Source organism: Miniopterus natalensis, chromosome 4 (assembly GCF_054644295.1).
Source record: "Miniopterus natalensis isolate mMinNat1 chromosome 4, mMinNat1.hap1, whole genome shotgun sequence".
Classification (NCBI taxonomy): domain Eukaryota; kingdom Metazoa; phylum Chordata; class Mammalia; order Chiroptera; family Miniopteridae; genus Miniopterus; species Miniopterus natalensis.
The window spans coordinates 61,185,508-61,199,582 of NC_142084.1; the positions used below are offsets into that span (position 1 = coordinate 61,185,508).

Here is a 14,075-nt window from a genome sequence, read left to right on the forward strand (position 1 = left end):
TGAGGGCCAGTGAGCCCCACCTGCCCCAGAGGGAGTGGCCTTCCCTGGGAAGTTAGCATGTATCTGAAATGGGGTAACTTTTCAGATGCTGCAAACAGCAGAAAAAAGCCTTCCAGTTAAAACCTTGCTGCACAGTCTCTTCCAGTGTACTGGATAGGACTCCACTGCCTTGCTCCTAGTGTGTGTGTGTGTGTGTGTGTGTGTGTGTGGTTTTTTCTTAAATCGTCACCTGAGGATATTTTTCCCATTGCTTTTCAGAGAGAGACATTGATTGGTTGCCTCCCCACTGGGGCCAGGGATGGAACCTGCAACCAAGGTACGAGCCCTTCACCAGAATTGAACCTGATACCAGTCTGTGGGCCGACGCTCTGACCACTGAACCAAACTGGCTAGGGCACCAGTATCAACCTTTTATTGTCTGATTGCAAAATGCTTTCACTCGGCCCTTTCCCCAGAACCCACATGCTGTTCCCACCCCCACCCCTACCCCTGCCTGCAGAGCCCCTGGGTGCTCAGTCCTTGAACCTGCGGGCTGCCTGCATCTTATGGTAGTAGCTCTCAGCCTCCAATTCGCAAGAGGCGTCCCGCTCACCCAGTACCAGGCCAGCTGCTTTGCGCCGCAGCGTTGATTCCCTGCTGGCCGGCCCCAGAGCCCCATCAGCTGAACCCAGGGGGGGCAACCCCTCCCCTGTGGCCAGGTTGACTGTGGCCACAGTACTGAATCTTGGCTCCTCCTGGTCCACGTCACTGACAGATGAGCCAGGGGACACACCCAGTTGTTTGGGCCCACCACGAAAGCCATGAGCCAGGTCCCCTAGCTCATAGGCACCCTCGCCCTCCGTCCCCTTGGTCCCACTGCCAGCAGCCTTCCACTCCCAGGGCCCGTTACCAGCAGACAGGTGAACCACAGGGTGGTGGGGTGCATGTGCGTCGATGGTGACAATGCTGGCTGAGTCGCGGTCTGATGGTGACCTGTACTGTGAGGAGTCGGAGCTGGAGCTGGAGGACAAGGCTGTCTCAGCTGCCTTGGGGCCAGGTCCACCTGGTGCCTTGGACATGGCAATCACCTGCAGCAGCCGGGGTGGGTTGGCCACACGAGGCTGGGTTGAGGCTGTGGCCACAGTAGCAGCCCCGCTCTTCTCAGCCATCATGAGCCACTTGGCCCGCACGGCCACGCTGCCCTTGGGGGATAAGCCAGCTGCTGCCTGTGCCCCCTCCTCGGGGATGTGTACCAGTGGCTGTGGCCCAGCCCTGGGTGGGAGAATGACCCGAGGCCCCAAGCCTGGCCTTGCCTGGACTGTGGGGTAGAGTGAAGGTGGGGCTGGGCCCTCTTCCTCCCCCTCCTCCTCCTCCTCCTCCTCCTCCTCCTCCTCTGCCATGGGCTCCGCAGGCACCAGCATATGCCCCAGGCTGGCCTCATCAGGCAGGCCCAGGCCACGGCCTTCCAGTGACTTCTGTTTCCACTCACTAATGAGCTGCTTAGAGCGTGAGGCATCGAGTGGCACGTGGATGGTCATGTGGCGGCGGGCAGGGTCATCAAGTGAGGGTGTGCTGACTCGGGGCAGTGTGTGGCTGAAAGTCACCATGTTCTCCTTGCCCATAGGGCTTCGTGGGGCCAGCAGGTCCACATCCACACTGGCCCGCTTCAGGCTGCCCAGTGAGGTCTTCTCACGGGCCACAGGCCCAGACCCACCCTCCAGCCGCCCTGGAGGGCCCAACTCATCGGTGCTCACAGACTTGTTCTGCTGGTACACTGAGTCGTGGCCCCGCTGGGTCAGCACCCGAAGTGCATCCTTGGCAGGTGTTGGGGCTATAGGCTTCTCTGTGGGAGGGGCCTGGAAGTTACCAACCGCGTGGCAGGCCTGGGGGTGAGATTCAGGCTGGCTGTGAGGCTGGTGGACTCTATCAGAGTCTCAAAGGGCACAGACTTGGGGGACGCCTGGCCTTCAATAGGGGAGTCTGAGGGGAGAGTCTGCCTTTTTCCCAGTGGGCAAATTCTCACCTCAGGTCACTCACACTACACAATGGGCAAGTCTGAGCCCATGAAATTCTGATTCCAGAATTCCAAAGGACTTGTTAGAGTCCTCCCAGGACAGGGACAGGCCTCGGAACTTGTCCCTCCTCTCTTCGGCCCTCCCCCTTGGGGGTTAGCTTCTCCCTTCAAACCTCCCCATGGGGGTGTGGGCAGCCTCCCCCCTGACCTGCCCAATGGCAGCCAGGCTCCCTGGTCAGACGCTCACCAGGTAGGCAGCAATGCCAGCACCAATGAGGAAGCCCGCATAGACATCCACCGGGTGGCTGCGGTACTGCGTGATCTGGGTGAGACCACAGACGCCTGCTGCGATGGCGAAAGCGAACACCAGGCTGGGCTTAAGCAGCTTGGTTGTGTCGGAGATGACAGAGTTGAAGTACATCTGGGGGTAGTAGGGCAGAGGTCAGGGTGGTGGGGCAGGAGGGGGGGTCGGCATCTCGTCAGTGTGGGTGATCCAGCCCCAGGGGGCGGCAGGGTGGGCAGGGCCTGGGCCTGGGACTTACCGACACATAGACCGCTGCGAAGGCTGACAGCGTGGCGTGCTGGGATGGGAAGGTCTTCCTGTAAGAGTCATCCATGTGATCCCCGCTGTATCTGAGGTCCTCTGTGCCTCAGTTTCCCCGTATTGAATGGGACAGGGGTTGGGGCCTGCTCACCTTGCGGACAGGATGGCATGTGTGTCGTGGCCAGAGCAGATATCCTGCGTGATGTAGGGGTTGGCCTCGCATGAAGTGCCCAGCAGTGTGTAATTGGGCTTGCAGACCGTCAGGAAGAAGGGCGCATGGTAGCCCGTGGCCAGCTGGATGACATCGGTCACCAGGGCCGTGGCACACAGGCCAAACACGTGGACTCCTGGGGGTGAAAGGGTCAGGGCCAGTGCCAGGGGGCCGGGACTGCCCACCCCGAGCTGTAGATGGGGGAGAAGGTTGGGGTGCTGTCCAGTGACTCACCCACAAAGCGTACTGTGCGCCGCAGGAAGGAGTTGAAGTTGCAGCCACCAGCGTTGATGCTGCCCTCAGCCCCGCCTGGGCTACCCCCGCGGCCCCACAGCCGAGACTGCAGACAGTACAGCATGCCCTCGCCCACCATGATCTGCCGGCAGGGGGGTGGCTCAGCTGGATCCTGGCCAGGCGTCCCCACAGGCTGGCCAAGACCCCTGGACTCTGGGACTCACCGAGGCCGCAGGGGCAGCGAAGGCCAAGCTGAGCAGCATGAGCAGCGGGATGAGCTCCTCGTTGGTCTCCACGTAGGGCATGGAGAGCGTGCGGTCATAGCACTGGAAACCCACCTTGGCTGGCTTGAAGAGGTCGGTCAGCTCCAGGAAGTACAGGGACACGATGGAGGATGCCACAATGGGTAGCTGCAGGGAAAAGGCTGTTCAGTCACACCCATGCACTGACTCCTCCATCCATGAATTCAGTTCCATCCGCTGATTCACCCACCCATCCACCTGTCCATGCTGCAGTTCTCCCAGTATGCGGTGACCCACCCACCCATCTGTGTAGCAGCCATAGTCCACCCATCCATCACAGTCATTCTTGCACCCATGAATTCATTAATCAATCCATGGATTTACCCATCCATCATTCATCCATGCTTCCTTCCACCCACCTACTCACCAATCCATTCACCCATGCTTCCTTTCTTCTATCCATCTTCCACCCACCTACTTCATTCATCCATTTCTTCCCTCCAGCCACCCTTGTTAACTTGAACAACTTAGAAACAGCAAATGTTCCCATCTCTCCCCTTTTTCTCTCAAGGATGGATGGATGCCCTTAGACATCCCTCTGGTGCCCCAGCCCTCCTCAGAGGGGCCCTTCCTGGCCATCCATCTCTCTATCCCTTGCACTGCTTTATTTCCTCTGGGCTCCATACCCTACATGCCAGCCTGCCACTTAGCCCCAAGAACATGGACGCCTGGCCCACAGCAGGTGCTGAATGAACGAATGAACCCATTGAGTCACTACTTCATGCAACTGTTCTCTGCACACCCTTGTCTTGTGCCCCCACAAGCTGGGCAAACAGCATGCATGATAGTCCTGCATGCTCATGCCACCCATGAGGTACAGAAAGTAAGTCTGAGTTTGGGAAAGCCAAGCTATTCTTGATTACATCACAGGTGTGGTGTTTGGAGGACGATCTCTCATTTACATAGGACTCAAACAGCCACTGGGCACAGATTCTGGCAGAATTTTTTTGAGGAAGCAAACCCTCCTAGCATTCTATGCCTCCCACCCTGGTCTAAGGGTCTTAAACACCCACAGGAGACAGACAGGTGGCACTGTGAGGGCGGGAGAGTATGCAAGAGTCTAAGGGGGCCTGGCTGCCTCAGGGAGCCACCCCCTCCATTTTACAGATGAGGAAACTGAGGTGTTGATGAAGCCGATGAGAGGCTCCCATCTTAACTCCTGCCTTGTATGGCGCCTTAAGAGGGGCCTCAAAAATCCATCTAGCTCTGGAGAAGGTACAGGGCAGGACAGACAACCCTAGCCCTGTGGTCAGGGCTGGGACAGAGGGAGGGACCAGGCTAGGGGCTCTCAGATGATAAGTGCCAAAGTTGGGTTTGTAAGAGCAGGTCTCGTGCCCAAGGAGTATTTATTGAGTGCCTGTTGGCAGGTTAAGCGGGGGAGATTTCGGCTATAGGGAGACTAAAGTCAGTGTCGAACCTCCAAGGATGGAAAAGGTCACCCTGTGCCATCATTAGCATATGCCAGGTAGCTGCACTTACTATCTTTTACTTTTTAAAAAACATATCTTTATTGATTTCAGAGAGGAAAGGAAAGGGAGAGAGAGAGAAACATCAATGATGAGAGTTATTGATTGGCTGCCTTCTGCATGCCCCCAACTGGGGATTAAGCCCACAACCCAGCATGTGCCCTGACCAGGAATCGAACCTTAATCTCCTGGATCCTAGGTTGATGCTCAACCACTGAGCCACACCTGGTGGGGCTTATCTTTTACTTTTTAAACACTCATTAAGACCTCATTATGTGCTCAGACTGTTCTACCAGAGGTTAGGGGAAGTGTACCAGTCCCCATGGTCAGTACAGGAGGGATTTGAGCTCAGATCCTCAGGCTTTATAGCCCAAGTGCTGGAGGAAATCACTGCACCCTCATTAATTGCACCACACTTATGACTCCCAATACCTTGTTCCAGTCCCTCAAGGTGAGCTACTGGCCTGAACCCTTGAACTTCTTTTTTAAAAAATATGTTTTTTTATTTCAGAGAGTGGGAGGGAGAGAGAGAGAGAAACATCAATGATGAGAGTCATTGATCTTATAGCTCCTGCACGCCCCCTGCTGGGGATGACCGCGATCTCCTGGATCATAGGTCTATGCTCAGTCGCTTAGCCACGCCCACGGGGCATGCCCCTCAAACTTCTACTGTCCTGCAGAGCCCAACTCCTCTGATCCCCATCCCGAGGCACCCTATTTGTGCCCCAACTCCAGGGTGACCGAAGCTTGCCGCCCCTGTACCTCAGCATGAGGGTCCCCAGGGCCAGTGGAACTGAGGCCTCTGCCCTGCCCCCACCAGCGCTCCCCCCCCCCCCCACTCACCTCCACGAAGTAGAAACAGGGGAGAAGCGTCATGCTGTCCTTCGGGCTTTTATTCTTCTCCTTGGTCGAGAGCATGGTGTAGCAGGTGCCACAGGCTGTGGTTAGAGGGGATAAAGCTGCGCTGGAGGGGAGGCGCGGAATGAGTCCGGGGGGACCGGTACTCGGCAACGGCGGGGGAGGGGCGGGCAAGGATGCGAAGGAACCGCCCAGGGAAACTGAGGCCAGGGGAGAGGGGTGTCCCCGCGGCCTCCTCGGCCCACTATGGACCTGCCAAACAATCGGCTGCTGGCACCCCCACACCTCGGATGGGGCTCCGACAAAGAGGGCGGGGCCGGCCTGGCTTAGGGGTGGGTGTCAGTCCGGGGCGGACCCCGCATCAGGGCAGGGGTCCTCCCAAGGAAGGGAGGGTCCGGGGCCTCAGCTCGGAGGCCCCTCACCTGACGCGCGGGTGCTCGGAGGGCGGAGCTGGCGGCCGCGGCCGCCGGGCTGGGCTGTGAGCACAAAGCACGGCCCCTCCCCCGCGGGAGGGGGTGCAGAGAGGAGACGGGAGGGGGAGGCAGAGGGGAGATGGGAGGGGGAGGCAGAGAGCACCCCGCCCGGCCCCGAGACCCCGCAACCGCGGAGGCCTAGATGCGGCACGAGGGGCGGGGGCTCTTTGTCTCGGCGCGTCTGGGGCGCCGTGCGCGTCGGTGTCCTGGCCAGGCCCCCGGCGTGCGGTCCCCGCCTCCCGGGTGCCCTCCTCCTCCGTCTCTGGGCCTCAGGGGTCCCAGTGTCCCGCAGGGCGAGCTAGGGCCGGGATCTGTGGTCTCCTCCCCTCCCGGGACAGGCCTCGGGAGCCGCATTGGTGCTGGGCGCGGGGACGATGGTCTGGGTTTCTGGTTATCTCTGTGTCTCCCTGTCTCTGACGCCGCAACCCCGCCTCTCCCCCCTCCCTGGTGCCCACCGCTCGCCAGTATGCGTTTCCATGGCGAGGTCCCCGGGCTCAGGGCGGCTGGGAGACAAAGAAGCTGGACGGGGCCGGCCCCCCCTCCAACCTGGCCTCGCCCGCCCCGCCCCTCGGCCTGCGCCTGCGGGGGTCCGCGCTCAGATCAGCCGGCCGGGTCCAGGGCCCAGCCGGGCTGGGGTTCACGGTCAGGCAGCCCCCATGCGGGGCGGCGGGCAGAGCCCTCGCGGTGAATTTCTGACGACAGTTAGGCAGCTCTTGCTGTTTGTAGTCACTTCCTCCTTACTACACAGCCCTGTGGGGTAGGGACTGGCCGAGCCCTTATTTATGAATGGGGAAACTGAGGCCTGGGGAACTTAAAAATCACTGACCAAGGTCACCAGACTCCAAAACGGCAAGATATTATTCTGTTCATTTATTCACCATCTCTGGAGCACCTACTGTGTACCTGGCCCTGAACAGGCACTGGGGGCCCCCTGGGAACTGGGACAGGCCCAAACAGTCAACCCCCTACTTAAGTGTTGGAGGAGTGAGGGCTGCATTATTGAGCTCACCGCTGGTCTTTACTTCTGGTCAGCTGTTCACACTCCACAAAGGCTGTGCAGTACTTTGGGCAGACGAGGGCTGTCTGTCCAACCTCCCCAGGCCTGGTGCTGGACAGCCTGTTTTCCTGGCTGGTAGAAGCTGGGCTGCCGTTGGTTGAGACAAGGTGGCGCTGGTGTTGAAAGGTGACTACAGCCATCCAGCCAGCCCTTGGGAGGCAGGAGGAGGAGGGGAAGATGGGGCAATCACTCTTGGGTGCCTCCTGGGGGGGCAGGAACATGAAGAGGTGTTCTGGAGAAACTTGACTGCTTGTGGGTCTAGGGGAATATCAGGATGGGGAGGTGGGGCCCTTCTTCCCATCTAATCCCTGGTAGTGGAGATGGGGCAAGACACCATTGTAGTGGCACATTGCCCAGTGGGGGACTTGCACTTGAATCTGGAGCATTAGGGAGCAATGGGAGGTTACAAGAGACAAGAGGGATTGAGCATGCTAGGTGCTGCGCAGAGACTTATGCTCATATTAACTCACTTGATACTCACCACAGCTCTACTGGAAGTGGGGGAACTGTTCATGTCCCCATTGTACAGATGGGGAAACTGAGGCATGGAACAGGCCGTTTACTACTGAACTCAAGGTGTTTACCACTTGGGGTGCTCTATTAAAAAAGGAGACATGGTTGTCACAAGGTAGTTTTATTTACTTGCAGCAAGAAAATAAGCTGGGGCATTCATATCCAAAGCTCTGCCTCCCCAAAAAGAGGCTTAGCCATTGCTTATATACACTGTTTGGCCAATTACATGTTGATTTCTTCTTTGCAGTTGGCTACACTTATGGGTTAGGTTCCTGTCAAGTTTATCCTATTTACAACTGGTCTACAAAATACTGTGCTACATATTTTAACATTTAGCAAGAATAGCATTTAGTAAGAATGGCTCAGACCTTGAGACCCTTGTCCCATCTAACAATTCCCCCAGGAGATTTTTCACTTCTTGTTTTTGAGCGAATAGGGACAAGGGTCATACTTCTGTAACTGTTTTCTGCTGAACATGGATGGAGTGTGTCTCTGAGTTAAAGGAGTGAAATTCTCTGGCTGCCTGATTTAATGAAAGTCATGGGGTCCCGTAGGTTCTGGGATTCCTGATAACAGGAGTACATAGAGAACACACAATGTCCAGTCAGTGTCCCATGGTTTTTCAAGCACAGTGATGCTATGTGGCCTAGTGAAGAGCTGCATCTCCTAAGGCACCTTGGCCTGGGGAGGGAGGACAGTTTGAGAGGAAGTCCTGACATTGCCCTCTGAGTCAGCACCACAGAAAAGCCTCCCATCCCTCACACCAAGATGGCAGGAGGCACTCCCGAGGACTACAAACTCTGTGTATGTACAGGTAAGGTCAAACACTTGAGGCCATGCTATTCAGGCCCACATAGCACAAGGCCCTCCATAATCAGACATCCTGTTAGACACCATCCCCTAGTTAGCCAGCTAGAGCTGCAGTTCAGAGACTTAAAATCCTTCTGAAAATCAGGATACAGAGAGAAAGTACCAGTCACTTGTTACCTCTTTGTCACCCAAACCCACTGCCCAGTAGGCACTGGGATGAGCCTTGAGATGAGCATATCACCTGAGGTCTATATAACCCACGGTTTCCACCTTTTACAGACTGCAGCTCCTCCACCCCTTGTCCCCAGTTTAGAAACATTGAGAGCTCAAGACTAAAAGTGAAGACAGGAAACAGCTGTGGGAACACGTTGTAATGAAACGGGGGGGGGAAAAGTAAGGAGAGTCAGCAATGCTATGAGGAGCTGCTCTCAAGAGTCACCACCCAGCCTCACCTCTCTTCTCTGGCCACAGACGCCCACATTAGCAGAGTCATCTCCTATTGCAGTTACAGGTCCTAGCTCCTCTCAGTCCTCTGGCTGTGGACTATTAGAGAAGATGGGCTGAGAAGGCCTCCCCAAGGCTTGCCCCCATGTTCCAGGCAGATGGGACTGTGAGAAGCAGAGGACAGGACCAGGATGCCTGGTTTAAGAGCTTGCCTCACACACCACAATTTAGACCCAATCTGCTAAAAGGAAGGTTCAGGGTGCTGTGGCCTCCCTGTACCTATCTCCCTTCCAGATCACGCCTTAGCAGTGCTCTATTCTGCTCCTAAACTTCCATGGCAGCCTCTGGCTGTGACAAAACACTGGGCTGCTCCACCTAGGGCAAGTGCCTAGGTCAACCCATTCCACTGCCAGTCAGCAGACTCCCAAAGCCATAGGGGTCTGTACCCAGGCTAAGTGGGGGCCACTCCCAAAGGAAAGCCTACAGTTTAAGAAGCACCTTGTCCTGCCTGTGGATGCAGAGGCGAGCTCTCTCATCTCAGCCTGTCCCACTTCCAGCCACCCCACAACTTTGGAGGAGAAAAGAGCTGCTGCTCAGAAAAGAAGCTGTCTTAAGAGTCTTCTGGAGTTGAATGGGTTCTGACACAGGGAATGTGTAATTGTGCACCTGCCCAGAGTCAGTGATCTCAAAACCATCCTTGCAGATGAATGGACAGGAAGTAAGTAAATTACTCCTTAAGACCACTCTAAAATCTTTCTAAAAGCAATTCAATTCCCTGTATCATTTCCACCTTCCTCCCATACTATATGGCTAGGAAGCCCACCCTTTTGGCTTCTGCAACTCAAAATACATACATGTGATTGATTCTACCTGCTTCATGTTGCAAGTCCATTAAAGCTGACTTAAGCTACATTTTAAAATCATAGCAGGCTGTTATCTTTTTCTGACACCAATCCAATCAGGTAATCTTAGTTTTCAATACTCCTAGGATATTTGGCCTCTGTTACCACACCTTTGGTAAAATTTCTGAAGTCACACCTGCTAACAGAACATCTTTATATCAAGGAGACTCTTTGAAGAAATGCGGCATGTAATTTTCCCCCCTTATCCTTTGGAGGAAGAGAAGCAGTGGGAGTTATTCAAAAAACTCATAGATAAAACCGGTAATTCTTCCCATTTAATCCCAAGCATGTATCTTTACATTATTAGTCATTGACTGGTCTCTGAGTCCCACAGCCAAATCCTTGCCACTCTTGCTTGTCCCAGATCACCTCCACTGGAAACCAAGAGCTTACTCGCTTGTCCTCAGTGAAGGTGGTGCAGCCTGACAGGAACCTCGTGGTTGTTCAGGGAACTGCTGGGGCGCCATTCCCATTTCCCATCTAGTTCCATCCTGGCTGCAGGTGCGTCAGAAAGTGCACTCCTTGGATGAAAGCAGGGTCGGAGTGGCTGGAGAATTTTTGTGTAGTCAGTAAATGTCGAAACCCGAATAAGCAAAGAAACCGCACTTAGAAAACAATGCCTTCTAAATCCACAATAGATTCCCAGCCTCCAGCAAGGATGCCTTAAACAGGACAGACAGTTTGCTACCATTAACCCATCTGTTATATTAATTTTTTTAAATATGTTTTTTTAGAAATTGATTTTAGAGAGAGGAAGGGAGGGAGAGAGAGAGAGAGAAACATCAATGATGAGAGAGTCATTGATCGGCTGCCTCCCGCCTAATGGGGATCGAGTCCGCAACCCTGGCATGTGCCCTAACCGGGAATCAAACTGGCAGCCTCTTGGTTCCTGGGTCAATGCTCAACCACTGAGCAACAATGGCCGGGCAATTTCTTAATTTATTTTAAGCGCTTAATTTATTAAGTCAAATAAACAGAGCTCTTTTATCCAAGTCTGAAGAATGCACCACAAGAGGCTGCATTTGGGGATCAAATTTGAGTTTTCCATAGCTTACACATTTACATAGAAGTCAAAAAAGGCAAACACAAATGTCCACATAAAGAACAAAATCCAACTCCTGCAGGACATACAACCAGACAACCAGACCAGAAATTGCCACCCAAGGATGTCCTGGATGACTCACAGGCGTTCCTCAACCCTCCAGAGTTAGACCTCGGTCAGGCCCTGAATCTGGTGTCTGGGAGACAATTACTGCCCAACCAACCAGAAACCAAGCACACACCAGAACTGAAACTACCCTTCTGACAACTCTATACCCCAAGTGAATAGAAACACTAATTACAGTGACCACAGGGGCTGACTTACCCGCCTTCCTTTCGAAGTGCTGAATGAAATAGGTTCGGGTGGCCATTCTGCTTTGCTGTCCAGGCAGCTGTTTCAGTCGGCAGAACCAAGCGGGAGTATACTATAGAACAGATTCTCCATTCAGTGGAGATGCAAGCAAATTAGCCCTGGATGAGCTGCTGCTGCTGACCGCTTGGCCAAGTGTCCACACAAGGGATTCTTCTTTTAGAAGAGTCCCATCTGGAGTTGCCAATTTGATACTGAACTCTAAGAGTTTGCCACTTGGGGTGCTCTATTAAAAAGTGAGACTTGGCTGTCACCAAGTAGTTTTACTTACTTGCAGCAAATAAAGGAGACAGGGAATCATATCCAAAGTTCTGCCTCCTTAAAGGGAGGCTTAGCCATTGCTTATATACACTATTTGGTCAATTTCATGTTGATTTCTTCTTTGCAGTTGGCTACACTTAAGGGTTGGATTTCTGTCAAGTTTCTGTTTACAATTGGTCTGCAAAATACAGTGCCATTTTAACATTTAGTAAGAATAACATTTAGTAAGAATGACCCATACCTTGAGACCCTTGTCCTATCCAACAAGTTGGCAAAGTCCAGGCAGGTTCTGGGAACTGTTACCAGTGGAGGCCATGGGCAACTTCTCACATGACCCTGTGCTGGGGGTACTGCCAACAGCTGAGACCTGGGGTATAAGGGCCGCCCTATCCCCAGCCACCCCCAGCTGCCCTGCCATGCCAGCAATCAGACTCCTGGCCCTCCTGTCCAGCCTGCTGGCAACTCCCAGGGTTGGTGAGTGCCCACCCATGTCAAGCATGCCCATCTCTGCTGGGAGTTCAGCTGCAGTGGGAGAGGCCCAGGTGGGAGGGAACAGCAGCCCAATCCTTGCTCTCCTGGACTCAAGGCTCAGAGAGGGAAAATGACTTGGCTCAGACCACGCAGTCAGACTGGCCCTGAATAGTCCTGGAAGGAGGGTGCAGGGGGCCTGGGGCCACCTGTCCTCTTAGGGAAGAACGGGGGGAAGCAGAGGTGCGTGTCTCTCCAGGGGTGGGGCTGAGATGAAGGAGCTGCACATTCCCCCACCCCCTGGCTCAGCTCCCCATTGTAGACTTCCTTGGGGGCAGGAAGGCTAAGTCACAGGAACTCCTGTTCCTGGCTTCTATTCAGCATCAGGGATGGCACTTCTTCAGGGGTGCCCTGGGTCACATACTTTGTGTTGGCAGTAGCCAGCTGCTTCCAGAACAGGGGTGGAGAGGGGACCTAGTGTGCTGGAAGGGGGCCTCGGAAGGTGAGGAGGAGGCTGTGGGGTGCAGAAGGTGCCACAGGGGTGGGGGTGGGGGTTCAGGGCAGGAAGGGATCTCAGAGAGGGAGGGACCTTGGGATTCATAGAAGCTTGTCTAGTAGATGAGGAGGGTAGGGGGCTTGGCAAAGGGGAAGAGGCTCAGGGAAGGGTGAGGGGTTTGGAGAGGGAAATTGGAGATCCCAGGGAGGCCCAGGAGATCTGGAAACAGAGGGCAGATATAGCTGCGAAGGAAGGAGGCATGACCATCATGGCTGGTCTTTCTTTGGTTCCTGAGCTGCTGGGCAGTGGGTCAGTAATTCCCCACCAGCTTGCTTCAGGCAGTGCCCAGGAGGGTTGGTGTGGAAGCTCAGGTTGGGGCTTTTCCACAAACCTCCCAGGGCTTCCCCAGCCTGGTGCCTTCCCCTGCTGCCCCCACTCACTCCTAGGAACCCTGGAATTGCCACTGTGGTTTGGGGGCCTATGACCTGAGGCAGTCAGAGAGTTCCAGGCAAATATTCTCCATCAGGATCATCAGCGAGAATGGCTACAACCTTCAGGAGAACTTGAGCCGTGCCAGCCAGGGCAGAATTATTGATTATTCTTTTTCTGTGGTGCAGGAACCAGAGGCCCAGAGAGGTAAAGTGACTTGGCCAGGATCCCACAGCAGGGTACTGCCCAAGTTGGGACTGGAACCCACAGCACTTCACAGACCAGAATTTATTTTGCTGCCACTCTGGCTCGCAGCTGGGGCCCACGAGACTCCAGTCCCTACCTCTCATGACTTGGTTTCCCTCCCCAGTTGAAGAGTGAGGCCAACCTTACCAGCAGCGTAGCGCTGGTACCGCTGGCCCAGCAGAATGCCATGGTGAAAGCTGACACCAGCTTCCAGGTGGCGGACTGGGGAATCCAATGGCATAGGAGACTTCTCTCCAGTTTCCCAAAGGTCCTCAACATCACCACGACCCCCTTGGACTAGTGTCACCCCAACAATGTGTGCACTGACATTTTTACCTGCAGGTACGGGCCAGGTGCAACCTGGCAAGGGCTCCCCATGGCAGGAGGAGAGGTCTTGAGAGCTAACGAGTTCCCCATAGTGGAAGAGAGCAAGTCTGGGACAAGGGCCCTGGGACTGAGCTGGAGGACCAAACATTTGAGCATTTTAGCAGCAGGAGAACACGTGGGGTTGGAATAGGTTTGGAGGTTGCAGGACCTCAAGTTGTGGGGGCAGCTGCCAGCTCACTGGTTCCGTGGCAGAGTGGAGTGGGGGGCTAGGCATGGGGGTGCCCTGACTGGTCTGCCATCTGTCCAGGATGATGGGAGCACCCCCCTCATCTGTAAAGGCCTGGCATGTGGTGTGGCCTCCTTCTCGACGGAGCCCTGTGGAAGGGGTCCCCAACTTCTTTGCCCATGTGGCACTCTTCCAAGACTGTATGGATTCTATTCTAAACCCCTTGCTGGCCTGAGAGGCTCTCAGCTGAACCCGTGGGAGGGGGCCTGTGACCTCCCATCTCAGGGCGGGTCCCCCACCCCCACCCCAGCCTGTGCAGTTGTGACTAATAAAAAGGCCATCCCCATTCTCTCTGCACCTTATCTCTGCTTTTCCAGGTTGGCAGGGGCTGGGGGCAGGAGGTA

General features: G+C 55.0%; 2 protein-coding genes across 4 annotated transcripts; one reads left to right on the forward strand and one right to left on the reverse strand.

Moving 5' to 3' along the window:
* Positions 1-462: 462 nt before the first annotated feature.
* Positions 463-6,320, reverse strand: PLPPR3 (phospholipid phosphatase related 3). 3 transcript variants are annotated; one of them, XM_087816582.1, is made up of 8 exons: positions 6,031-6,320; positions 5,594-5,714; positions 3,207-3,392; positions 2,983-3,124; positions 2,689-2,884; positions 2,536-2,593; positions 2,241-2,414; positions 463-1,862 (listed from the first exon to the last, which is right to left on the reverse strand). In XM_087816582.1, the coding sequence occupies exons 2-8, from the start codon at positions 5,666-5,668 to the stop codon at positions 513-515; spliced, it is 2,181 nt and encodes a 726-aa protein (XP_087672708.1). In that variant the 5' UTR covers positions 5,669-5,714; positions 6,031-6,320; the 3' UTR covers positions 463-512. The 3 variants fall into 3 exon arrangements, with proteins under 3 accessions (XP_087672708.1, XP_087672707.1, XP_087672706.1); XM_087816581.1 differs by lacking the exon at positions 6,031-6,320 and having other exon boundaries at positions 2,983-3,088; positions 5,594-5,790; XM_087816580.1 differs by lacking the exon at positions 6,031-6,320 and having other exon boundaries at positions 5,594-5,789.
* Positions 6,321-11,793: 5,473 nt separating this feature from the next.
* AZU1 (azurocidin 1) lies at positions 11,794-14,075 on the forward strand. The gene is given in 8 exon segments (XM_087816148.1): positions 11,794-11,826; positions 12,257-12,369; positions 12,371-12,424; positions 12,890-12,909; positions 12,912-13,084; positions 13,243-13,460; positions 13,698-13,833; positions 13,835-14,075. Coding segments are annotated over 8 exon segments (819 nt in total). The 3' UTR covers positions 13,907-14,075.